The 27,294-nt window shown below is 41.1% G+C and overlaps 1 protein-coding gene across 2 annotated transcripts; it reads left to right on the plus strand.

The window, feature by feature from the left end:
• Positions 1–341: 341 nt before the first annotated feature.
• BACH1 (BTB domain and CNC homolog 1) lies at positions 342–26,604 on the plus strand. 2 transcript variants are annotated; one of them, XM_064725737.1, is made up of 5 exons: positions 342–445; positions 12,088–12,385; positions 14,194–15,564; positions 17,237–17,443; positions 23,514–26,604. In XM_064725737.1, the coding sequence occupies exons 2-5, from the start codon at positions 12,146–12,148 to the stop codon at positions 23,973–23,975; spliced, it is 2,280 nt and encodes a 759-aa protein (XP_064581807.1). In that variant the 5' UTR covers positions 342–445; positions 12,088–12,145; the 3' UTR covers positions 23,976–26,604. The 2 variants fall into 2 exon arrangements, with proteins under 2 accessions (XP_064581807.1, XP_064581814.1); XM_064725744.1 differs by having other exon boundaries at positions 14,362–15,564.
• The last annotated feature ends 690 nt before the right edge of the window (positions 26,605–27,294 follow it).

A 27,294-nucleotide genomic window follows, 5' to 3' on the forward strand; every position in this document is an offset into this window, starting at 1 on the left:
GAGGCAGGGCAGGGAGGCAGGGAAGGCAAGGCAGGGAGGCAGGGAAGGAGGCAAGGCGAGGCAAGGCAGGGCAGGGCGAGGCGAGGCGAGGCGAGGCAAGGCAGGGCAAGGCAGGGCAAGGAGGTATGAAGGAAGGAGGCAAGGCAGGCAGGCCAGGGCCCGGCTGGCGCCATATCCCAGCGCTTAGCAGCCGCCCCGCGCGCCGGCGCAGCTGCGCATGCGCGGCGGTGTGGGCGGCTGCGCGTCGGCGGCGAGCGTCGCGTCCAATGGGCGCGCGGGGCGTGCGCGGGGCGTGCGCGCGGGGGGGCGGGCGGTGCTGCGGGCAGTCACCTGACGGCGCGCGCCGCAGTCGGGCCGCAGCCGGAGCCGGGAGCGGCCGGGCCCGGGCGGCGCGCGGGGAGCGAGAGCGGGCGGCGTGAGGCGGCGGCGGGCACCGGGCACCAAGGTAAAGCCGAACCGCAACGCACGGGCCGCCGGCGGGAGCGTGCGCGGTGAAGGGTTGGCGGCGGGGGTGCTAAGGCGGCACCCTTCAGGCGGGGGTCGCGGCGAGGCGTGGGTCGCGGCGCGTTCACAGGGGTGGTGCCGGTGGGGCGGCCTTTTCCCGGTGCGGCCCGGCCCGTGTAGGGTTGGGGGTCCCGCCCGCGGGGGCGCCGGGGCGGTGGCGGAGGCGCTTCGTCAGCGCCGGGCACCGGCGGCGGCTTTCCCTTGGCAGTGCCTTGCTGAGGGATTTTCCCCTTTCCCCCGAGCCCGCTCCTTGCTCGGTGCCTTGCTGAGGGTATTGCCCCCTTGCCCCCAGCCCACTCCTTGTTGAGGGTGTTGCCCCCCTTGCTGAGCCCGCTCCTTGCTCGGTGCCTGGCTGAAGGTGTTGCTCCCCTTTCTCCCGAGCCCTCTCCTTGCTCGGTGCCTTGCTGAGGGTGTTGCCCCCTTGCCCGCTCCTTGCTCGGTGCCTGCCCCGGCTCGCAGGGTGCCCTTGTGCCCCGCTGCCCGAGTGTCCCACGCCGCGCTGTCCTTTCGGTGCTGTGCGAAAGGAGCGGCTCAGCCCCGCTGGGAGATCGGCGGGATCCCCGCTCTGCCCTAGAGCTGGTGTTTCCCTTTGGGGGAGCCGGGGAAGGTCTGCTTTAGATTGTAAACAACGAAATGCAAATCCTGTCCGTCCTGTTCTGTGCGCTGAGATCCTCGGCGTGCTTTGGGGCTTGGTGGAAAGGTAGTAATCGCAAAAGAACAGTTACCCCTTTTAGCCTGGCAGTAATCCTAAAATCATCTGCAACTCGGTCTTCCAAGTCCTTATTGAACTAGAAAAGGAGGGAGAAAGTGTTGTAGCAGTAAAGATAACTGTACGTGGAGTAAATTTTGACGACACGTGAATTTGAGGCACTTGAGGAAGGCAGTTTGTGTGAAAAACATCTGGCTGCAGTAATGGAGTCATTTCAGTTTAGTGTAAGTGAAGGTGATGCGGCGCTCAGAATGCTCTAGCATATAGAGTCAGTTCTTTAACCTCAAGTATTACACCATACAGTAAGAAAAGAAAGGACTATATTCCTCTCAACATGATGAGTCTGAATTAAACCATCTGAGGTAGATCACAAAATACTGTTTGTAATATGAGTTTAACTTTAAAGATTACTTAAATAGCATAATTACTTTTGGATGCCCTAACTCAAGTGAATAAGCCTGTATGTGTCTTAGCAAGCAGTGAGGCCCAAAACAGGCAAATTTGCAGAGAGAAAGTTGTCACTGAAAACTGAGTACCCACTGTGTTTTTCAGAAGGGTTCCCTTTGACCTGACTTAGTAAATCTGGAAAAAAAAAAAAAAGTTAAATCTCTTAGTATTTGAAATTCTTGAGAACTTCTAGAGTGTGTTTTCTGATTTACTTCAAAAAAGAGACTACTCTTGTTGTCTGGGTTCATCTTGTGACAAGGACAAAAGCATAATAAACGGAGTGTTTGGGAAGTTTGCTTCACTAGCACACTCCTGATTTTAACTAAAATGCTGAAGTACAGCTTTAGCTTCCATCAACTGATTTGAGTTTATGTGTAAAACTGTGGAAGATCTTAATGTGCTGAATGTCTAATTGCTTTTAATAGATTGTAATATTTTTATGCAAAGGATATTTTGAATGCTAAGAAATTTCTTGTGATAGAAATGGTCTAGTATTAAAACCCATACCCTTCACCTGATCCTTTGGGTCAGGTGGGCACTCTTGTTAGGTGTAGAATAGACAGGTCTTTGCACATGAGTTCTGTAAGTCCCAAATAACTCTGCTCTGTGGTTCAGGGGAACATAGCTCAACAAGTCTCCTTGTCATTGTCATCCCCACCTTCTACGTTTGTTAATCAGCCTGTTTCTATAGGCACTTCATGGGTTTGCTTTTAACCACAGTCCTGTCCCTCTCCCTGCCCTGGGCAGGCTGGTGTGGGGACAAAGAAGGGTGGTAGATCAGTCAGAGGGTTCATGTTTGTGTCTGAATGCTGGCATTTTAATTGTCCTGTCGAATTTGACCACTGAAAGGTTCATGGGGAGGTTTTGGGGAGCAGGAGAAAACCCTGTGGCATTCATAATGTGAGTCCTGTTTGTGTGCAGTCCCCAGTCAAAGCAGAGGTAGTGTGTGAGTTGATGCAAGTGTGGGTAGGAACAAAACATTGAGTGAGCCAAAATTAACTGCTGAGCCAATCCCTGAGTGTAGATTCAGTGGGGATGACGTGTGAGGATCCACCTGCAGGTTTCCCTGCTCCCAGCTCTAATTCAGAGCTAAGCAGTCTGGAGAGGGGACTAGAAGTGATGGCAAGGCTTACTTTGCTGTAACAATTAAAGGCTGCATCACAAGTCACTGTTTCCAGCAGTATGCAGTGTTTTTTGGTTAAGGCACTCTTAAGGGTGTGGAAGAAAGGTTTGTTCTTGTTAAGTATGAAGGGAAAATGTAGTATTTGGTGTAAAAGTGAGTTAGAAGGTCAGAGGAAGGCTCAACTGACCGAAAACTTACTGAAGTTTTAAAAAGGGGAAAGTGTGCTGTGAAGGGTAAATTGACTTTAGAAGCATTGGTGAAATACAAATAAATTGAGTTTAATCATTAAACATACTTTGGAGAGTGAGAGAGGTGTAGCCTAGGGTGTCAGTAACTAAATGTCTTTAAGTAAGAGTCTGTGTCTTAAAGAATATTCAATTAATCTTAAAAATTGTGTTGAGATCCTTTGTTTGTGACTGGCTTTATTTGAACTGTTAACATAATGTTTGTAGGTGTTTGGGTTCCAGTGCTGGCCCACTGACAAACACTATGATAAGTAAATATATGGCACTTGCTTGCCCTGTTCATGCTGCTTTTAAGGCCATCAAATCCCAGAATCCTGGAGTGCTTTGCATTGGAAGGGACCCTAAAGCTCATCCATTTCCACCCCCTGCCATGAGCAGGGACACCTCCCGCTAGCCCAGGTGGATCCAAGCCCTGTCCAGCCTGGCATGGAACACTTCAGGGATGGGGCAGCCACAGCTCCTCTGGGCAGCTGTGCCAGGGCCTCACCCCCCTTACAGGGCAGAATTGGTTTCATATCTAAGCCTGCTTTCTTTGATTTGAAGCTGTTCCTCCTTGTCCTGCCAGTCCAGGCCCTTGTCCAGAGTCCTCTCCTGCTCTCCTGGAGCCCCTTTAGGCTCTGGCAGGGGCTCTGAGGTCTCCCTGGAGCCTTCTCCAGGCTGGACACCCCCAGCTCTCCCAGCCTGTCTCCAGAGCAGAGGGGCTCCAGCCCTCAGAGCATCTCTGTGCTCTTCTCTGGACTCATTCCAGAAGATCCATGTCCTGATGTTGGGGTCCCCAGAGCTGGAGATCAGTATTTCATGTGGGAGCATCCCAAAAATGCCTATTTACAGGTCAGCTAGTAAGATTGTGTCTTTTGACATCATATGTCAGATAGGAAATAATCTACAGTTTCAGGATGGGAAGACTGAGACAGTTTGATGTAATTTGTTGGAGACATTTGCTAGACCTTTATTATCTGAAGCCTGGTCTAGTGCATATATATTTTTTTAAACTTTTATTATTATATATTGTTAGTTCTGATAAACATGTGCTGTTCTGTTTTCATAGAAATGTTTCTGAAGTTCTTTCTGATTTATGTCTAAAACATTTGCAGGTTTCTTTCAGTTTCACATACTGTGAAGAACAGTTGTGGAAACAAATCAAAGTTAAACAGATAATGCCAGAAATGAGATTCTAAATATCATTTCCAACCAGTATTTTCTTTGACTTGGAAAGAGCTGTTTCACAGTTCTTTCAGTTTGTCTCTTGTGTACTTCTAAGTATATTAAATGCTTAATTTAGTATTCATCATACATATTTTGACATAATACTTGTAAATGGACTGTGATAGTAATTCAGATGAAGTTAATGATGTGGTTTGTGTAACTGTAGCAATGAGTGGAATATGTAGCTCTAAATACAAAGGTGTTTGTCCTTTTAAGCAAAGGCAGGAGTTGACAGTAGATTTTAGTTGTGCATGCTTCACTTATCTTAAGTGAATATTATATTATCTAACCTAGTTCTTATTTAAGAAAAAATAAAAGCATTTTTTACTTGTATTTTTGGTATATTGTGTTTGTGGTTATTTTTGTTGTTGATAGGTGCTTTGGGTTTTTTTTTAAAGTTCTTTAGAAAGTCTTTGCATTGTTATCTTTCCAGAGCAATTCCCTGTGAATACCAGCACAACTGAAGGGCTGTAAGTGATGGAATTTTTCAGAGGAGTCTCTGAAATCCCTTCAGACCTATTTCATTTTTTAGCAGTGAAACAAACCAAATCCCACATCATGATTTTCATCCCTGATCCAAAAATTAAACAATTAGCATCATCTAAAATAATGGGGAAGTGCAGAGTAGTTTGGGATTTGTTTGGCTTTGATACGGACTTTGTGTCATCCTCTGGGGGAAGCTTTTCAAACTTCTGTTCTTTGGAAAATGTCCATGGTTACATGGTATCACTCTTTTTTCCTTTTAAAATCATGGCTTCTGGAGGCTTGTGACTACTGGCACTCTCAGGATCCCCCTGCTCTCCTTCCCATGTCCCAGTTTCTCCTACAACTTGCAAATACCGGGAGAAAAAAGTGTGTATTCAGTATTGAAACCTGGAAAACAAATGAAGACTCTTAGCACAGACTTAAGGCTTGTGAGACTTCCGTGATTGTTTTTAATACTCACTTGTGACTTGACAGGAGCCCAAATGCAGTGTTTGAAATTATGCTACAAAAATACAAACTGTAATTTTTTTTAAGTCTCATATAGGTAATTAAGCTGTGAATAATATCTTCCATGTGTTGGACTATAAAGAAGACAATTTAGAATTATGACTCTGCTAATAACTGAAGATTAAATATACTTTCTTCCTAAAGGAGCAAGCATTGTTCTTGGGCAACAAAGCTTGCTTTTTGTGCTTTTATCACTTTTTCCTTTTGCAGTCTTTTTGGAGATGAAGCAACGAACATGCACACTAAAGTGCTTGTTCATTCTTTGTCAGCACAATGTGAATCAGCAGCTATTAACCACTGCAGGCATTCATCTGTAATATAACTATTTCCTTAAAAGGAGAGATAGCTGGGGGCAAGGACAGAGAGATAAAGCTGTAGACAAAAAGCCTTTGCAGTGTGTTTTGAATGAGCTGTGTCTTATCTAAACTGTCTTGTTGTAGCAGTAGTAAATTGTAGTTGTTGCTTTGGACTTCACGTGTGTGGATGACAGAGCTTTTTTTATAGGCTAAGTAAATGTAAATGTCAACCCTAAGAAAACTGATGGAATGACTGACCTGCTACAACTTATTCAGTAGATCAGCATAATAGGGGTAGCACCAGGAGTTATGTTTTCTCCAGGCTGTAGTTTTGGGGGTCTACAATTGTATTTTTGTCAACTGAGGAGTTTGTAGTGTTCCAAAAATACAGATATTTTAGAAGCATGGTGCTAGCTGAACAGACCCTTACTGTCTGCTAGATGATAAATTAATCTTGCTAGTTTTACCATTTTTGTGATGACAACTGAATTTTCATCTGGGTGCCCAAGCTGAAGCAGCTTGGAGAGCAGTGACAGCCAAGGTGTGCCCTGCCTGGGTCCTGCAGCCACCAAGGGCAGCTTTGCTCTCTGCTCTCTTATGTCACACCTTCACCAGTGTACAAGTGCCACTTTCTGTGATTGCTGGAGAGGATTGATACCCAGTGTGCTATTGCTGGGTTCACTAAGGAAGGCTGAGGAACGGGGTTTTGTTTGCATTTTTATAACCTCCAGCTGGATTATGTATGGAAATTATAGATAGTTGCAGATCAGAAAAAAAAGCCAGACACATGTAGGCTGAGTTGATTTGGATGGTAGGGGTGCATGATTGATATCTGAGTCTAGGAATAACAGGCTAGCTCTTCTTTATAGTAATATCTGAATTGGATTTAGTCACCAATAGAAAATAAGAGGCTTTTGCTCTTTAAAAGAACACTGAGCTCATGGGATGTAACTCTTGTAGCTCAAGTGGTTTTGCTTGGCTCTTTCTAGAACTATGGCTTAAAACAGAAGGACCACAGCTCCATTTTTGCTAGTTTATTGCTCTTAGATATGTTACAAGTGATGGTAACAGGGTAGATTCCTGTGTTTGATTTGGCAGTGAGTTTTTGAGACAATTGTTGGGTTTGGATCCTAGATTGGGTTAATTGGATGCCTTTGGATGAATCCTCTCTTCTTCAGTGTGCAGCTGGAAATTGCTGGTCACAGAGGCACGGTAGGGTCCTGCTGGATAGGAGCAGCTGCTCTGCAAGGCTTCCTGCAGTGCCAGCTCCTCAGCTGAACAGGAGAAGAGGGACAGTGTCAAAGGATTTCTGTACTAAAACCTCCTCTGGTTTACTCTGCCCTTCAGTCTGTTTTTTCCTGAATTTGAAAAACCTGTAGTTTGGAGGGGAGAAAAGAATTTGGAAGACAAACTTTGATATGTGGAGATGGATGCTGCCTCTGGATTTGGTGTTCCCAGTGCATCTTGGTGACCATTAGATACTGGAATTTAATTTTCCAGGACCTTGGATTTAGCAGGAAGAGTGAAGACTGTAAAATGTAATTAGCTGTTCTTCCTGAAAGTCTAAGTTTTCAAAGTAATAAAGATATCATTGATTTTCATGGGTTTCTGTGCTCTGATTTAGTATTTTTAATGACACTTGAAACATTCAGTGTTCAAAAAGCATTTTGATAAACATATATACAAATGTGTGTGCTTTTGTCACTTTTAATGACAATTTGATCCCTTTTAGCTTCCTTCAACTCTTCCAGAACACTTATTTGTCCACAAGGTGTTGAGGGCCCTCTTACATGTGGTGGTGCTGAGCTTGGATGACAGTTTGTCTGCCTTGTGTGAGATTTTTGTGTGGATGAGGAATACATCCCACTATTTTGAGTTCTACTCTGGCACTCTGCTCCTGCTCTTGTTCTCTCTCTGCACTGGATACATTCCTCAACAATGTTACCTCTCTTACTACTGTTTTTCTTTTGTAACTTAGCACCAACAGTTCCTTATAGCTTTAGCTTTACCTGATTTCAACCATCATGATTCTCATATTTGTAATCATTTTTTTAAACTATCAGTGGGGAGACTTTGTGGTTTATCTGAGGATCTGCACCAAGTGACTCTTTTATATCTGTCTTTATTCTCCAGTCAGCCAGTAAAGGGCAGTAATTGTTACCAGGTATAAGCACTCAGATGAGCAAAGCTGCAGCCTAATTTTAAAGTACCTTACACTCCCTGTACCTTACTGTTACCTTCCTATAATAATGTAATGAATGACTTTGAATGCATGAGAAAAATGAGCCTTGGATGAGATGTATTTTACAATGAGTCCTAATAAGCATCTTGCTCTGGTCTCTATACTGTGTACTTAAATGTGTATTCCTTTTTAAATGTGGTTGCAGTGCTGATTTCCATTAAGTATTTATATGTTCTTTGGAAATAAATAAATATATATATATAGAGTCATTTGGATGGAGAGATGTCTAAATTTACTGAAGATGTGGTAATTTTGCAGGTAACTGTTGGGCGTAATTTTCATAATTGTATACTAGTAAGGATAAAAAAATGGAGTTACTTCTCTTAGTTACTTCTCTTAGATAAAGCAGAATAAAGTTTTCTAGCTGGTACTTAGGAGGAAATATTTTTGTCCTTATGCAAAACATCATTTATCTCAAGATCAGTGATAAAGAAGGAAAGCTTTGTAGTAGCAGGCTTGGTTGTGTTCTCAAAGCAGAACTGGACTGGTCGTGTTTCAAGTGTTCATGTAGGTTTTATACTGGCATGTGTGTCTGCTTATTTCATAAGCTTTTTTAATTTTCACTCTCAAGAGTATGAGGTTATTAGGTGTGCAGGGTTTCAGGTGGCAGGAATTTGAGGAATGCTCACACTATTAGTTTTCTTCCACAAACTGGGCATTTGTAAGTGAGCTTTTATGGTGTTACTTCTGTAATCCTTCCAACCTGTGCTATAAGAACTATTTTAAGTTTTGGAAGATCTTTTTGGACTCTCCATATGTTTTATGGCAATGTCTGCTACAAATATCTTAAATAATATTCTTGCATGGTTATTTTTCTTAGCATCTTTTGCATTCAGTCACGTGGTTGTTGGCACCTCCTTTGTGAGCTGGGATTTCCTCATACACTCAGCTGCTTGTGGAATACTTTTCCAAGTTGTCTGTGCTTACTTGTAGTTTTCCTTGATTGAAAGTTACTTTTAAAATACAAATAGCATTATAGGAGTTTTAAGCTGCTTTCCAAGGATATTTGTTATTGTTGTTTTTAGTATCAGTTTTCCTTTTTAATACCTGGTTACTGATATTAATAATATTTCTGAGAGTGGAAAAAAGAGCCTGAAAAGTAATATGGGTAGAAAATGAAATTACATAAAATGGACAGAAAAGCCTAGAAGGCCTGTCCTCATGACTCTTGCAGCACAAACTTGTAAGTTTAAATGAATTGTTTTCTCTGCTTCATACCTATTCCCCTCTTTGTCCACCCAGTCATAAATAAAACTGATTTTAAGAATTCTGAGTGCTCTAGAAGAACAGTTACAGTAGAAGAGAAATTCAACCATTTACAGAAGAGATGTGCTTTTTCTCTTTGCTATGACAGGAAGCGTTCTTGTTGTGGATGTGTGCAGAACAAATCTGGTTATAGAGAGGTTATTTTGTTCTCACACTGCTGTGGAAAATCTGGTTGGCTGTTGTGACAGATACGATCATAAATGTGTAACCCTGCCCTTATTACACAACTGGAAAACAGAATTCACAAGTTTGACCTCTGTTAATTCTTAAGTGTAACAGCTTTTTACAGTGGTTGCATTTTCTCTTTCCCATTTCATGCTTTTGTTTTCACCAGCATTTTCAGTTTTCTGATGCTTTACCTTTGGATTTCTTTTTACTGTATTTGAGTACCTAAATTTTACAAAGGCTGAGAGGAATTTAGTGTTTGAGTGTAGTGTAGGAGTGGTATTTTTTTGGTTTTCTGGAGTTTTTTTTAAAGGCTCTCCTGAAGTTTGAAATGCCTGTTAAATGCTCCATGCTATATTATGGATACCTCAAACTTGTCATCCTGTTTAAATACAGAGGGGACATAACTTGGCTGGTGAAGTCCAGTTAGGAAATACAACATTCTGTCAGAGTAAAGTGTCAAATGGAGTTATGCCCAAACTAAATATTTTATTCACTTCTCAAGAAACACAAGGTAGTGTTTCAGTGTTGAGTTTTGGGGGTTTTTTTGGTGGGTTTTTTGGCAGCTGAAACATTGGAAGCTTTCCCTCAGTGTTCCAAGTTGCCCACAAGCTGTTTTGAAAGGATGGTGTGTGTCTCACAGAGATAAGTGAGAAGGAGGGTTAACTCTTCTTTGCATTAATTTGTCTGTATCTATAGAAATAGAAATAAACTAGTGTGCCTTTTAGCCTTCTGTGCTATGGAAGTGTAATGAACTGAACTGGATATTGGAATTGATTATTTTATCAGGAAAAACCCAAAAGCAGCTTTTATGATATGTGTTGTCTGTCTGAGGGCTCTTTCTTCATAGAAGATAGAAAATAAGAACACTTTAAGGCTTGTCTTTAACTATGGTCTGCCTCATGGGTTTGCCTAAGTGATCACCCAGAATATGTCCTTGTCTGTAGCACTTCCCTGTGCTCCCCACCACTGTGGATTTAGTCTGCAATTTTTCTGGTTTATCCTCTGATCCCTTTTGGGGTTTGGGGTTTTTTTCACCTTGTAACAAATACAGAGTTATACTTCATTAAACTCTATGTGCTGTAAGATGTGAGCAATATGATAAGTTAGGTTGTAGAGCAATCCAGTTAGGAATATATAATTTATATTGCACTGGTTACTTCTTATAAGCTCTTATAAAGATAGAATTTCATGAGGAATTTTGTTCCCATGTAAATTGACTGGAAATTAAATATTTCCTAAGTTTACGAATCTGTAGTTTTGTTATTAGGTATATGAAAACATTTAAACTGTTTCCTTGCAAAAATAAGCCCTTTAGGATTAACAGTGCATGGTATATTGCACTTTTCTCTGCCCCTTCTTAGAGGGAAAAACTCAGGTTTGTGGAACTTTAGGGATTTTTCCCCTCAAAACTTCTGTTTTCACCATATGTTTGTACATTTTGTTGGTGAAGTTAAGCAGACAGCGTTCCATAAGGGAGTGGGAAAGGCAGGGAGTGCTGACGTGCTCTGCACTTCTCTGGGGTTCAGACCAGTGCTGTGCTGCTGTTGCCACTGGAAATGGGGATCTTTTTCTTCCTCTTTCTGTTCCCAAGGTCCCTCAGAATGCCCGTGTGCCATGGGAATAGCTGGGGCAGTGAGTAACAGGAGCACAGCGTGGTTCCTTTTCCCAGTGTGTTTAAATACGTGCGTGCCCTGTGCGCTCCGCGTGTTGTGAAAGTTCCCCACACCTGAAAGCCGGGGATTTGCACTGGCTGCAGTTTCACTGTTGCTGGGAGCTGGCGGGCGGCACAGCCTCTGTTGGGCAATGGAGGGATGGGGCAGTGCCGGGTCAGCTGCGGGGCCGCACAGCTGCGCTCACTTACGGGAACTCTGCCTCAAGTGCGATCTCAGCGCTGCCTTTGTTAAGGTATAACGTGTCCTAGGAACGCCAGATTTTCTCTGCAGGATAATTCCAAATCTGACTCAAGTGGTTTCTAGATTGAGCAAGGACACTTCTTCATAATCTCTTTTGTTCCTTTTAATTGGAAGAAGGGCTCAATTGAAAGTGAAATATGGTGTAAAGATCAGATTTGGAAATACTTTCAAACTTTGCACTCTCTAGCAGAATTGCCTTCTCCCTAGCCCTTCTGTTTTTCTGCAAATTTAAGAATCTTCAGAACCATTATATATTTCAAGATTTTAAATATTGTATAACTTTGACTGTTGTTTATTATCCAATGAATACTATTATTTTAGCACTTTGTCAGAAAAGAGACTATTCTATTGCCAGGTGATCTGAATCATAATGATCCATTGGGAAAGCAAACTTGGAACAAGTATGACAAATCGAGTAGTCACGAAAGAAAAGGGAGAAAAAAGTTTGCATTAAGGCAGTTAGAGAATTCAAATTTTAAAACAAAACACCAACCCACTAGAAAATCAGGGTATTTTACCAATGCCTGATTGGTTTAGCAGACAAAATACTTTTGAAACGAGACAGAGTGCATATGTTTTAGTCTGCATTAGGTGAATCAGTAAACAGAAGTAGCTCACATGGTATTTTGGTGAACTTTAGTTTAATGCGTTTGTTTTATTTCTCTTTACATTTTCATAGACTGAAAGATAATTTCTAGGTGTTATAGTAAATTTATGTCTCTGAATCACTTGGCTAAGAAAGAGCAGTTCTTCATTGCTGAAGTGCATTTTTTGGTCAGTGAGATTATAAAAGCGGAGTCAAGATGTACATATCAAGGTTTGGGCACTGTGAATGTCACAAGCCTGTGTTTATTTCAAGTACTAATTTGAAGAAGAATTAGAGCAGAACAGTGCACGTTTATCATGCCCATGTTCCAGTACCATTGGGTTCCTGTCGGATGTGACTTTCAGGGGTACATTTTCTTTGCTCCCCAGGTGTGAAGCACAGAAGCATGCTTTCCCCTGAGCCTCACACCCCCAGCTGTGATACAGAATGTCTCTGAGTGAGAACAACAGCGTGGTGTTTGCCTACGAGTCCTCAGTGCACAGTACCAATGTACTGCTCAGCCTGGACGATCAGCGAAAGCAGGACATCCTCTGCGATGTTACCGTGCTAGTGGAGGATCAGCGATTCCGGGCTCACAGAGCCGTGCTTGCAGCTTGCAGCAGTTACTTCCTCTCCAGAATTGTGGGCCAGGTGGACGCTGATCTTATCATCACTTTGCCGGAAGAGGTGAGTGTCACTCCCTTCTGCATTCTACCTGCCCGTGCTTCTAATCTGCTTTGTTCACTTCTCTTTTATGGGAGGCTGCTTGTAACTGACGATTTCAGAGCTGAAAGACACCAGCCCACAATCTGGGGTACCAGAAATATTTTTTAAATCAAGTATTTAATACATATTATGTTGTAAAGACTAACTGCTGACATCTTGGTCTGGGGTCTGTTGGTTTTTTGCCAGTGTTTTTATTCTTTGACTTTAGATAAATGACTACTGCAAGAGTTGCTTTTCTAGGTCAGTCACATTAAGAGTCTTTCTACGATTTTTTTTCTTGCTTGAGCATAGGTAGCCAGAAATGTGTAAGAGAAAGTGAAAGGAGTAGAGGGTTTTTCCCCTCTTGATCATTGCAGTTTTTGCAGTGTTTCTCCCTGAAATAGAAAGAAGCTACAGTTTTAAAATAGATTGTATTTTTTTCTTTCTGTTTCATTTATGAATGCTACTTATTTGTAAAGCCACTTTGGTTTTTTTGATGTTTTGTTAATGTTTTTGTTTGTTATGTATGTTAATGTTTGTTGATTGTTTGTAATGTTTTTGTTTTGTTAATGTTTTGTTAACTACACTGAGTCTGAAGACATGTTGACAGCTTATGGCTAAACTGTCTTTTACATTCTACTTCCCCACATTATGAAGGATGAATTAATGTGGTGGTGTAACCTCCGAAGCATATTTCAAATGCTATTTTAAGAATTCTTTAGGAAGGTCATAAGGGTTTACAGAGAGTTTTAAAGGACTGCTCTCTGTGCAGATCTCATCAACTTCACTTCATGTGTTGCGTTCTTTAAAAAGAACATACCAAACAACTGCTAAAAAAAACCAAAGTAAACAAACCCTCAACTGATTCTTGAATTGCATGAATAATTCATTATTTTGCTGGCAGAAGGATTTAGTGTAGTTAATGCATTGTTATAGTGCTTTATTTAACATAAAATACTGGTCATTTCAGTAAAGGCAGGGAGCAGAGTGTGGACTTGAGTTGGAGTATTAGTAGTGGACATACTGCTTTATTGTTCATTTGCAGAGAAGAGGCCAAAGGAAGTGTCCTGTAGTAGGTGATTGTTTGTGGGATCTGTTTGTGGCTTTCTACTCGATTCCTTAGACATTGTTTCATGTGTAGAAAATCTTGCACAGTTTCTAATGATCCAGTTTTTGTTTATCTCTGGGTTCCTTGATAGGCAACTGTTGTGAAGACAAATGTTCAATTAAAATCACTTGCTCTAAAGGGGCTTTAAACTGAGAATTCTGTTTGGTGTACCATTTTTGAGTGCCTTTCTTCAAATCTATGGGAAGAAGAAAGGAGTAGGCGGCTGTAAGGGTCAAACTCCATTTCTTCAAAATTTTTGCACAAATGGTACATAAGACTAAGTGATTAACAGTAATTGCTCTTCAAAAACTACAATTAAATACCAGCAGCATACTATAGAGTAATTAGTATACAACTTGCTTTGAAATATATCTTTGTGAGGTTGCAACCTAATTACTGATTTTCAGTGTACAGCAATATTTTCTGCTTTAAGCACTGCGTTGTGAGAATGTTTTCTTAAGACAGATCACAGTAAGGAAAACTGTCACAAAATGTGTATTATAAATTTGTATCAGAGTAATTATTTCAGAATGAGTTTGACCAGGTTTTCACAATAGAACAAGTCTGCTGCTTTTGTCTTGTGCTCTGTCCTGCTGGCAAGGCAGGTAAATTTGTGTATTTCTCTGCTTAAACCCAAATTGACCACGCTAATCTTTTTTTTTTTCATTTGTTTTTGTAATAGGTAACACTTAAAGGATTTAGTCCTTTGCTTCAGTTTGCATATACAGCAAAACTTGTTTTAAATAAAGACAATGTGTCTGAAGTTTGCAAATGTGCAGAATTTTTGGGTGTACGCAACATTGAAGAGTCCTGCTTTCAGTTTCTCAAATTCAGATTTTTGGACTTCCAGGAATGTCCTAGGAAGAAGTGTTGCACACAGCATTGTCAGAAAGCAAACCCTAAAACTGGCAGTGTGGATGATGGAGACCTAGAAATAAATGATGAAGTAGAAGCTCTTCTAGAAAAGGAATGTAGTCAAATTCCTGACACAAAGCCCTCTAAAGATGAAGAAAATGCTAAATCATCGCCTGTTCTCCAAAATAATGCCAATCAAAATTGTGATCCTGTACATTTAGAAAGGGGTAGTGCTTCCAGCTTATCTTCCCAATGCCCAAAGTATAGAAAATTCCAGAAAGCTTTTGGAAATGACAAAGTTAATACTTCAGAGTCCAGTTCCAGTATTAAAGACGTTCAGGTATCCCCATTTGCAACTTCTCTGGAGAAGGAAATACCTGATAATGATGGCATACAAAAAGCTCAGGAGTGTGTGCCTATGCAGCTGATCCCAAACTGTGAAGAGACTCAGGTAGAAATGGAGGAAGGGGGAGAAGGCATTCAGAAAAAAGAAGAGTCAAAGAGAGATTCTGGAACTCGGAATGTGTCATGTCCTGTGGAGAAAATGGATCTTGCTGCTTTCCCCCAAAACTCTGCTGCACCTCATGGACTCAATTCTGTGTCTATTTTACATAGTTGTGAGCAATATGGTAACTTGAATTTCAGTAGTATGCAAAACAGCACAGTCTTAGCTGAAAAAACTGTGTCAAGTACTGGAGCTGGAAATGACAAAACTGAAAGTCAAGGTAACCCATCTTCAAAGGTGGATTTGTGCATTAGGGAAGCCACCAACATCACCTCAGCTGGAGATCGAAGCAGCGTGGAGAGAGAGATAGCAGAGCAGCTGGCCCAGGGCTTCTGGAGTGATGTTCTTCAAGATGCCTGTCAAGTACATTTGCCACCTTCTAAAGAGTACTCAGAGCCCTCCTACTCGGGGAAAAAATCAGAGTGCCCATGGCTGGGGATCAGGATCAGTGAAAGCCCTGAACCTTGCCCTCAGCGAACTTTTACAACACTGAATTCTGTCAATTGCCCCTTCATAAGCAACCTGAGCACTGAGGGATGCTCCAACAGCTCTGAAATAAACAGTGGAGATTATGTTCAGGGACAGCAACAAGAACAGTGTCCCTATAACTATGTGATAAGTTTGGGAGAGGATTCAGAGACTGACACTGAGGGGGACAGTGAATCCTGTTCAGCAAGAGAACAAGAATGTGAGGTAAGAATATCCTGATGTATCCTTTCCTTCCCAGTCTTTTAAGGCCATATTAAAAAGTCTGAGGTTTTCTGTGTTTTGTTGTTTTGGGGTTTTTTTCTGTGGCTGCTTGTTTTAAAAAGTCTGGAACTGAAACTTTAAATAACCATTCAGAGGTTTATATGGAAGGTCACTGTTAATTCAGGGAGACTGAATAAAAGTGTGAAAGTATTTTTGGTCAGATACTGAAGTGTTAGGTGCCTACATATTAGATCTTTTAAGGTTTTTCTGGAACAACTGTCAGATAAGGTTGCAAGCCTTAAATCAAGGCATGAAGGTTCATTCTTAGATTTTTTTTTTCTTTTATCTGCTTCAGTTTAGAGTTTAGGAAAACACTAAACTACTTGTAACCTCTGTTTAATAGAAACTTGGAACCTTTATTTAATAGAAATTTACCAGTTTTCTGAGCTGTGGGGTGGAGGTGAGAGAGAAATGATACTTCAGATTTAATGGAAAGTGACAATTAAGCTGTTAAGCTGGCTTAAGTAGCTGTAATAAGAAGGAGATATTATTACATCTCCTTCTCTAGCACTAAGTGATATACCTGGAGCAATTTCCATCTCAGTTCTTAGAACCATGGAATTGCAGTGTAACTCTGCATGATAGATCATTCAGTGTTACAAAAATTCAGTTGTTCTTAAAGCACTAAATAATAAAGTTTTTGTCTTTCAAGATGCAGGGCCTTACTGAGACTGAACATAAGTGGAACATGCCATCAATACAAAAAATCTGGAATGCTAAACAAAAGGCCAGAATTGGTTAAATACATTCCTCACCTTTATGTGACAGAGAAGGTGGTATCACTGCTGAGGACAGTACTCTGAGATTTTTTATGATTTTTTGCCTATTTGTCACCAGTAGTAGTAGCCAAATCAGAGAGAATATTTCTCTGTGTTCTTTTTAATCTAAATTCAGATCTTTGACCACAGCAAGGTGACATATTCTGCTACTTACTGTACTCAAATGTAAGGATTAAAATAAAATATCTGTAGTTGGATACTCAAAATCATGGTGATTATTTTGTAAAGGTAAATATGTTTTTCAGTATTAGTCAACACTTAGTGATCTCAAATGCTTTTGTAGCTTGGGTGTATAACAGTAGCCAGTCTGGTCCTCTGTCCTATCCAACACTAAAAAATAAAAGACAAAAATTGTAATTTCTGTATTTTAAGCAAATGCCTGTTTCAGATGAACTTTTCCTGCAGGAAAAAAAAAAAAAAGCATAGGTATAAAAATGTATGCAGGATGCAGTCTTAATAGCAGCTTTGGGAAAACTTTAGACTATATTAGTGAGTGTTGACACCTGTTTTGTATCTCACCAAACTGTAACTCATCTTTGAGTGGATCACCTGCACATTTGATGCACACACAAGTAGCTTTCAGCCTACTCTGAATCTGCTTGTAAGAATCTGGTGTAAATGTGCAAATACTCTATGACACCTGTGCTTGAGCTCCTGTAGTTGAATCCCTGGGTTTTATCCCATCATCTGGTGGTTATGTTAGTTTGCTGTTGTCTCTGAGGTGTAGGAATAAAGAGGAGTTGTGTGGTAAAGAATGCTTAAAATGGAAACTTGAGTTGTTGGTGTTTGTGTATATCAGTTCCACCTTGGATTTACAGCTGTGTCTCACATTCTAGGTAAAACTGCCGTTCAATGCACAAAGGATTATCTCACTTTCCAGAAATGACTTCCAGTCGTTTCTGAAAATGCATAAATTAACGCCGGAACAATTGGACTGTATTCACGATATCCGAAGGCGAAGTAAAAACAGAATTGCAGCGCAGCGATGTCGCAAGAGAAAACTGGACTGTATACAAAATCTTGAATCTGAAATTGAAAAACTGGTATGTATAAATACTCATTGCTCTTGTCATGTCTTTCTCTAAACATCTTAACTGCCTATCTGGCGGTAGCTTGAGACTGGGGTGATTTACTGCTTTTTCCACTCAAGCTTAAGCTTTTATCAGTCTTATATAAAACTACTTGATTGCAGTTCTAGATTTTTCTGAGCCTTGCTCTAAAGTACACACATCTTTCCTTCTCTGGACTTGTTTCCATTCAAATAAAACCTGCATCACAGCATAATTTTTGGTGAATGATGTTTCTGAACCCCATAAGCTTTGAATTGAATTGTACAGAATGATTCCCAGACTGTTATCCTACACTGCTTTTTGCCTCTTCCCCTTTCTTGCTGCAAGATTTTGTTCCTCAGCTCCTGGTATTGCTCATGATCAAGTGTGCAGTTACGCAATTGTCAGTTGTGTAAGTTCTGTTCTTGGAACACATCAACATGGGCTGGCAAACTGTTTCCTGAGTCTTGGATGTTAAAAATGAGACCCTTGCAGAAAGGCAGAAGATACAGAAGAACTTGGGAAGTTGCTTGCCTTTTTAGCAGTTGCATCAAGATTGTAGCTGAGGAATTGATGCAGCCAGATTTCTCAGCAGCCATCTGTTAATATATTTTTTCCTCCTTAAGAAGGCAATAAAAAGATAAATAAGTAACTTAAGAGAAATGTAGGTAATCTGAGGTTAAGATTATGTAAAAATGCCAATGGCAAGAAGATAATTGAGTGGCTTTTCAGAAAAACAAGTCTTTGTTTGATTCTCATCTCAGTTTCATAGTTGGTGGTAACCATATACACAAAACAGTTCAGTTGTTTGGGACTGCTGTACTCTCATTCTTGTCCATGGAGCATTTTAGGCTTGGTGAGCATGAATTTGGTATCTGCATCAGCTGGAACATAGCAGTCATGTTGCATCTTTTTTGACTTCAAAGTGAAAAGGAAAGTAAAATTAGAGCCAAATTGCACGGACTGGAAACTTATTTTCTTGTGATCAGCATCTTTCACTGCATCTACTCCTACTTCTGCAGTGAGGAGATTGGCTTTGAAGGAAGGCTTGCAGTGCCATAGTGCTCTGGTAAGCTGACAGAGCAGGTTGTGCTCAATGAAGAAGGTGCTCTCTGAGGGAGGGTAATCAGGTGATTGTACTAATAATATATTTACTGAAGAGAAGTTGCATTTCTGACATTTCAGAACTTTTTGCCTGGTTTTGTCATCATGTTGTCATTTCTGTTATGTAACTCTGTCAATATTTTGCAATACTTGGGCAGGGAATTAAAGGTTGATCTGCAAGATTAGGCATGTGGCTGTTTGAGACTAATAATTATAACATAATATCCTTCTTTCTGTGGACCTGTGCTGGAACAGACTGAATGGCTGCTGTTTGACAGGTAACACTGTGCAAGGCCTAGATAATAAGTGTTGAGTCTTGAGAACTGTGAGGTGGGGTCTGAGTTACATGAATCATCCTCTAGGCACAAACGTGTTCCAGTTGCGTATGTTCTTTTCAGCTGTGCTGAAAGTTTCTTCAGAAATTCTTGGAAAGACTCTGTTTGGAGGTGTTGACCATGCCTGACAGATCATCAAATTTGTATAAGCTGTACACAAATACAGAAACACCAAGATCTGTCCAGGCATGATTTCCAGGTGGATGGAAGAAAAGAGATGTCATGGAGGGGCTATATGTGTGGTACATCCAGGTTGCTTCAGGCATGAGGGCTCCTCCTTGTTCCTGTTCTCTGTGCCAGTCATGTCTCAGACCTTTTAGACTTTGACCTTCTCATAGTATCATCTGTAATGCAGCTTTGAGAGGGAATAGAATGGTAGCTGTAGTCTGACAGCTCCTGACAAGTAGATAATACTCTGTACTACCAGTTGGGAAATACTTTTTCGTGGAATTCCTCATCCTGGTTTTCAGTATGTGCAACATGTTGTCTTGTATTAGTTTCTATTTGGTGCTGCTTCAGCTCTTTCTCTCTCAGAAGAAGCTTGTGGTGTGTTTCTTGGAAAAGTCCTATATTTGGAGCAGAGTGACCCCTGCCTGACTAGAGGCCAGAGACTGACAGCTGGCAGTAGCTTTGCTGACAGGCACCTTGGGGCCTGGGCAGACAGCAGGCTGGGTGGGCATGGATCAGCAGCATGTCCAGGCTGAGAAAAAGGCCCTCAGTGTCCTGGGCTGTGTTAGCAGCAGTGCAGCCCCTTGTTGGAGGGCAGTGGTTGTTACCTGTCTTGGTACCTGTAACACTGAATTGTTTGCTGGGTTTTCACCCCTCCCAGTTCCAGGAGCACATGGATTGGCAGAAGGAAGGTTGGGTGAAGGCCATTGGGATGGCCAGGCCTGAGGTACTTCTGTGGTGAGAGGCTGAAGAAATGGGGCTTCTACCTGGAAAGGGGTGGGGAGACCTCATGGCTGCCTGCCCATATCTGTGGGGCAGTCCTTGAGGTTATAGAGCCCTTGGTAGGGGGAGATCTTCAGCTTCCTGGGGGAGTACTTGGCAGCAAGAGAACAAGAGACATGGTCTTAAATTGCAAAGGGGATTTCATCTGAGTGTAAGGAAAGTTTTTTCTTCCAGTGGGGGCAGGCAGGCAGTGGAGCAGTTCACCCTGGAAGGCTGTGCATGTGCTGTCTTTGAGGGTTTTATGGCATGACTGAGCCAAGCCCTGAGCTGCCTGATCTTTCCTGATCTCTGACTCTGTTCTGAGCAGCAGGTCAGACTACAGACCTGCTGAGGTACCTCCCCTCCCAAGTGATTCTGTACAATTGGAAATCTTATTTTAAGTTCTACTTATATTAAAGAAAAATATTGTTCACTGCTGAATCTGTTATCTGGGAGAGTTACCTTTGATCATGTCTTTTGATCTTCTATACTGATAAAGTCATTTTTTTACCTTCCCATATAGCCTTTGCTTTTTGACCTTTCAGGTGAATCTTGTTGGTCACTAATGTTCTGTATTTGAGAGCATGCAAGGGCAGCTTTAGGAGATGTTGATTTGTTAGAAACGGATCTTTCAGAGCCCTGTGTATATTCACATTCCTTGTACTTTCTCCTGGACAATGGGGTGACCCTGCCTGAGCAGGGAGGTCAGACCAGATCACCCACAGTGGTCCCTTCCAACCTGACCCATCCTTGGATTTTTCACTTGGAAACTTTTAAAATGAGGGCACTTGTGAGGGGGAGCAGAGTAGAGGACAACTGGTCTCCAGAAGCACTACTTTGCTGAAGGTACTGTAGCTGAGGAGGGTGTGCAGTGCTCCAAGAAAAATGTAATTGAGATCTTGTTATCTATATTATAGCAGGGTGAGATGGGTGAACTAAGTACATTCCAGGAGATTCAAAAGAGCTCTCAGTTGATTATGGCCTCAAAACTAACTGACATTTTTTGATAGTATTAGTATAATGCTGATAAAATAAAATAAAAACATTTAAATGTATTGACCTGCCAACAGCTTCAGAAGGGGGGTGAGGAATTGATGCTGGAATAACTATTTCTGCATGTTCATGTTTGTTTTAAATAGCAGTCCAGATAATTTCATTAGTCCATAATACACAACTGAGTGCCTCTACATACCCAAAAGGTATTAGATGATCTGCCTAACAGAATGGGAAAGATTATTCTGATCAGTATTGAAAAACACCTGGAGCACAATGCAGGGATCAGTCACAGCCAGCACAGCTCCATGAGGGGAAAGTCCTGCTTGTCAAAACTGATTTCCTTGTGTGACAGAGTGACCTAGGAAAGCCAGTAGGTGTGATCCTCCTGGACTTCACCAGAGCTTTGGACAGGCTCTCCCAGGATCCTTCTGAACACAATGTCCAGCCCACAGCTGGGTAAACACATCACGTGGGGGAGAGCAGCTGGGTCCTGGGTCAGGAACAAATGGTGGCAGTGACTGGGTGACATCAGTGGGGTTCTGCAGGGCTGGGCCCTGGGCCCTGTGCTCCTCACCACCTTCACCAACAGCCTGCACACAGCACTCAGTGCAACCCACCCTGAGGTTGCCACTGACACTAAACTGGGAGGAGCTGTCAGCACCTTCAAGGGCAGAGAGGCCCTGCAGAGAGACCTGGACCAGCTGGAGACTTGGGCAGTCACCAACCACGAGAGGTTTAACGAGGGCAAGAGCCAGATTCTGCTCTGGGGCAGGGCAGCCCTGGCTGTGAGCAGGGGCTGAGGAACAGGAGGCTGGAGAGCAGTGCCATGGAAAGGGACCTGGGGCTCTGGTCCATGGCCAGCTGAACAGGAGTCAGCAGTGCCCTGGCAGCCAGGAGGGACATCCATGTCCTGGGGGCATCAGGGACAGCATGGCCAGCCAGGCAGGAGGGGACATTGTCCTCTCTGCTCTGCTCTGGGGCAGCCTCACCTCGAGTGCTGGGACCGGTTTGGGCACCATGGTTTAAAAATGGCATTGAGCCATTGGAGAGCATCCAGAGAAGGGTCACGAGGATGGGGAAGGGTCTGGAGGGGGGAAATCTTATGATAGGTGACTGTGGGCATTTAGTCTGTTCAGTCTGGAGGAAAGGAGGCTGAGGGGAGACCTCATTGAGGTCTTCAGCATCCTCTGGGGGGGCAGGTGCCAATCTCTTTGTGACCAGTGAGAGGGACTCGAGGAAACAGCATAAAGCCCAGTCATGGAAGGTTCAGGCTCCCCATAGGATGGTTGGGCACTGAAACAGGCTCCCCAGGGCAGTGGTCACAGCACCAAGCCTGACAGAGCTCAAGAAGCATTTGGACAAAGTTCTCAGCACAGGGTGTGACTCCTGAGGTGTCCTGTGCAGCCCAGCAGTTGGACTCAGTGACCCTGATGGCTCCTTTCCAGTGTGGCGTGTTTTATGGTTAACAGCTGCTCCCAGTATGCTGACAAATAGAAATTCATTAGCCAAGTCCTGTTTCTTCTAATTTTAGACAAAAAGAACTGGCAACAACTGTTCCTATTGCCAAATGTTGCCTAAACTTAATCAGTTCTTTCAAAAAGAAGTTGTAGAGGTTGCAGTGTGAGGTTTCTCTGCAAAAGGGGATATGAGGAGTGAAAATATAAAACTTTCCAAGAGTGAATTGACACAGTAGCTGTAACGCATAGTCCCTATGATTAAAACTTAAACTGTTTAAAGCCTTATATATCTTCAAAACTCTATCTTCTTTTAATTAATTAATTACAGAATTTAAAATGTATGTGTTGTGACACGTTTGGATTCAGGTTCTTTGTCCTTTTCGTTCAACTTCTTCATGATGGTCTTGGTTGTTTCCTGTCCTTTGTCATTTCCTCATTTGTCTTTATTCAAAAAGTTGTTTGTTACCATGATTAGACTTCTTAGTTATCAGTGTCTTTTCATTTTTAGCCAGTTCTATCAGAAGCCTCAGAAAAATTCACAACATTGAAGCCAAATAAAAGCTTGATTTAATACAGACTACATTTTTCTACTTGATATTTATTATTGAGTTGCCATGTGCTTGAACAATCCTGCTACATTATCTCGAGGTTGTTAGTTGTTGACCACATCTTCTTTCCTTTACCCTTCTTAAATTTTTTATCTAATTTAGGAACTATACTTAACTCCATTGTTTGTCCTGTTGTGGATTTGGCGCTTCTTGAGAATGGAAGTTACTTTCACCTAGTGGAATAGTATCAATAGTTAAAATATGATGTTTGATTTTTCAGCATTTCAATTTTAAAATATGGATCTCTATGAAGATTGCCTAATGTTTTGTTGGCTCACTGGTAATGGTTTGTGTTTTCCTGTAGAACTTGTGTTTCAGGAATATTTACAGTAAGTGCAGCTATGTTTCATTTGCTCAATAACTACAAATTACTCCTTTGTCTGCCAGTATGAGCTTGGAAAAAGCTGCATATCTGAAAAACCACATCAAATACCTTACCTGATGGTATTTCCAGAGAGGTTAAGATTGGGCTTTTGATATGTGTTTGTTTGTGTTGTTGCTTTCTTTCTTAATGCCAAATTACTTCTGTTTCAGCAGACCAGAGTATTTAAAGTCTTGGTTTAGCTTTGCTAGGAGCATAAACCATAGTTCTTATGTTGAAATGTAGACTAAAGTACTGTTTTTCTTTTTGCAGCAAAATGAGAAGGAGAATTTGCTGAAGGAAAGAAACCACATTTTATCAACTCTGGGTGAGACAAAGCAGAATCTGACTGGACTTTGCCAGCAGGTGTGTAAGGAAGCAGCCTTGAGTCAAGAGCAAATACAAATACTTGCAAAATATTCTTCTTCAGATTGTCCACTCTCATTTTTGTTCCCAAAAAGAGAACAAACAGCTCCATCTGATAGTGAGCTTGTGGTACCAGGATCTGTAGAATCAGCAAATGGTCTTTCAGGTGTCACCCCCACAGCTGAGCAGAGTTCCTGTTACCAGTGTGTCAAAAGCGTGTGTGAGGCCACGTACGACCAAGGCCAGGAACTGCACCCGCTTCCTGCCAGAACATTGGAGCAAACGTCACTCCTGGAGCCCTGTGGGCAGAGCAGTGGCATCACAGACTTCTGCCAGCAAATGACTGACAAATGCACTACAGATGAATGAATCTCTCCTTCCCATTGCCAGCCTCTCAACATTGCAACTAGAAGTGGGATTGAGCATTATTGGAATGTAACTTACTGAGTGAGAGAGAAGATAGAAGTTTAATCTTTTGAAACTATGTTGACAATTCCATGGTCACCATTATTACTTGGCAAGCTGTGGGTTTGCTCTGTGTGGTTCCAGAAGGTAATTTGTACGTGTCAGCCTTGGAGCTTTTTCTGTGTGGTGATGCCAAGGAGGGTTCAGGAGAGCTGTTGGAAGTACAAATTCCATGCACAGGTGCTTATTTGTGAGGAAGTTTTGTTCATGTATAGAGCAGCCTACTCTGATTTATGCCACAGTACTTAATGCCACTCTGCATTTTAAGGGAAGCCTCCTGTCAGCTGTTTATGCACAATGACTTCTATTCCTGGAATTCTTCTAAGATTTCTTTTTTCCTGGTGAACAAACCTTAAGAAGCATATACAACTCTGTAAATGTTCATTTTGTAGATGGGCTGAGTTCCATGACAGGATGAAGAGATTTTGAGAAGTGCACTCTGGTATAGCTCCTTCCTTCCTGCTGTTCCTCTCCCTGTCCCAGAGAAGGCTAAATTGAAGTAGTAAGCTACTACTACTGGCAGTAGAATTGGTTAGTAGTAGGCTTTTATTGAATAAGTGATTTTGTCTTGTCACTCTAGTCCAGGATTAAAAGAACTGGAGCAGCAGAGATGCTGCCACATTCTGCTCTCTTCTCTAAATTTAGTGGAAGGAATAACAACACGCTGTGGAAGGCAGAGATATCAAACTGCTGCATTCTTGGATGAGTGTGCATTGGGTCCTCTGGCATCTGAATCCCATAGGCTTGGTAAAACTCACAGCTGTATTGGGACTTCCTGTCCTAGCACCTTCAGGCTTGCTGCTTCTTTGTGGCAAGTTGGAATCTAAGTATTGTGAAAGTCTAAGGACAGACTTTTTTTTTTAAGGTATTCAGGCCACATTTTTTTCTTTCAGTGCCTAACTGCCTAAAGTAAGTTACAAATATTTGTTCTCTGATCACTGGGACCAGTAAAGTTCTATTTCAGAATCAATCTTCAGGATACTTTATGGCTAAACCTGTAGTATATTTTCAATGGCTTGTGCTATTAGCATAGATATATAAAAAGTTTATTGAAGAAATGAGCTGGAGATATTTCCTTTATTACTTTGTGAAGGAGAAATTCAGCTGCTGAAAATAATCCCCATTTTCTAGATTTTTACATAGCAGTGGATGCATATTGTATACCAATGATGCTTTGTTATTTAGATGCTATTCTCACACCAGAACTAAGTATGGAACCTCATCACAGAAAACTTTGGGTTTGCTGGTTTACAAAACATGAAGAATCTTGTACAAGCCAGTGGAATTCTTCATTTCCTACCTCAGAATATGTTTTAGCTTTTTGTGTCTTTGTGTGCATGTACAGTAGGCAGCAACTAAGCAATGGCCCTTGTAAATAAATACTGCTTTTCAGTTTTACCTTGCAGCAAGGCACAACTTGTTCTTGGCAAGGCTCTTCTTTTTCCTCTCCCCACCATCCATAGGTAACATAGCATTAATAAATACAGTAAGCCACTTATTTAAAACAAAAATTTAAAATTACTAGATTTCAACAGGACTTCTCATAACCAGCACGCAACACAAATGACTACACTACCTCACCTATGGGACTGAAAGTTGATTCAAATCTCTGGTGAATCCTTGGATTTTCATCATATATCATTACTTTTTTAAGGGAAAAAATATGCTGATGGCTCATAGCTTGTATAAATCACAATGCTTGCAGTAATTGAAAGTCAGAAATAAATACTACATGGCAGACATCATGATAATTGGATTGAAATTATTTTAAATGACATAATTGAGATATGATGATTCTGGATATGTATTACTTTATGAAGCTCTCTGGGCTTTTTCTTCAGTTTCTGTAGATTCCTGGTTAATTTAATCCTGTCTCCCTCTCATGCTGCCACCTTGAGGAGCATTTTGCTCTTATCTCTCAATTTTGTTTAAAAAGCAAACCAACAAGAAACAATAAAAAACAAAATTCAAAGCCCAAACCTCTACTGTTGATAACTACTATCACTTTTAAAGCTGGTGATATTCTGAAATGACGTGGACAATGGCATTAAAACATTGTCCTAATAGTGCACATAGTTGGAAATTGTGGCAGTCATTGACCTATGATAAAAGTAACATCATGTTTTTAAACCTGGTAGGAACTTGATGAAGTTTGAGGGTAGGATTTTGCCTGACCAGCTGCATCTAAGTAATTTTAAAAATATTTATTTAATACCATAGACCTACAAGTTGCATGTTGACTTCTATAAGCCTATATCATCAACTTGCAAATGTTATGAATGAATGACAATTTTATGATACAGAATTCTCAGGAAAATGTTTTTGGAGTTTGGTTTTATTTTTTTCTCTTCCAGTAAAGAAATACTCGTTTTTGAAATTGTAAAATACTTTGTTAAAGCATGTTTTAAAGTACTTTGAACAGACTATCTTAAAGCCATATGGGTATGATGGCATACAGATTGTAAAATAAACAGATAATTACAACAGTTGATTTTGTATTTTTCATAATTCAGTATTTTCTAAGTCTGCAATAAAAACCACTATCCTTTCTACAAAGGCTTTTCTATTTTGTGTAAGTTTTCTGCTGTGCAAGTCTCTACTGGTGCATTATTCATTTATGTAGTACTGCTCAAACAGTTGTGAAAATGGTAGCAAATTAGTCTCTATATAGTTTATAAATTTAATAGGCTTAGCTTAGGATTCTTCAGACAAAGCTGAAATCTTAATAATACAGAGAGAGGTAATTGTACCAAACTTTGGTATCTACTAAATTACTCATGATATTTCCTCAGTAGTGTGTATTTTGTTCTATTGATTTTCTTTTTTAATTGCATATTCTTAAATACGTGAATATTCTTCTCAGCCTACTGAAGATTAAATTTGCCATGTAGAAGACCTGCTGTTTCATATGAATGACAGAGCCAAGGTAGGCAGAATTTAAAATAAAAGCCCTAAAAATGGTCGACAAATAAGTAATTAGTGAGAATAATATAGCAATACAAGTAAGTTGAGTATATCTTGTTAACTTGAGAAATAACATTTAAGGCTTTCTTGGTATATGCTAATAGTCTAGTAAAAATTCAATATGATACTTTAACAAGGTTTCCTAATTTTTTATAATATACTATTTCATATTTACTGGGAAAGAGGAGGAGATGGAAGTGAGAGATTTGGGAAGAAACAAAACTCAGTAATCAAAATAGCACCCCAGAATATGTATATA

This window comes from Zonotrichia leucophrys, chromosome 1, assembly GCF_028769735.1.
Source record: "Zonotrichia leucophrys gambelii isolate GWCS_2022_RI chromosome 1, RI_Zleu_2.0, whole genome shotgun sequence".
NCBI classification, from domain to species: Eukaryota; Metazoa; Chordata; class Aves; order Passeriformes; family Passerellidae; genus Zonotrichia; species Zonotrichia leucophrys.

Excerpts from the sequence above, each read along its gene's own strand:
- BACH1 (XM_064725737.1), top strand. The coding sequence starts at position 12,146 with ATGTCTCTGAGTGAGAACAACAGCGTGGTGTTTGCCTACGAGTCCTCA. Across the intron at positions 12,386-14,193 it reads TCATCACTTTGCCGGAAGAG|GTAACACTTAAAGGATTTAG; the intron begins GTGAGTGTCACT and ends TTTTTGTAATAG. Across the intron at positions 17,444-23,513 it reads AATCTGAAATTGAAAAACTG|CAAAATGAGAAGGAGAATTT; the intron begins GTATGTATAAAT and ends TTCTTTTTGCAG.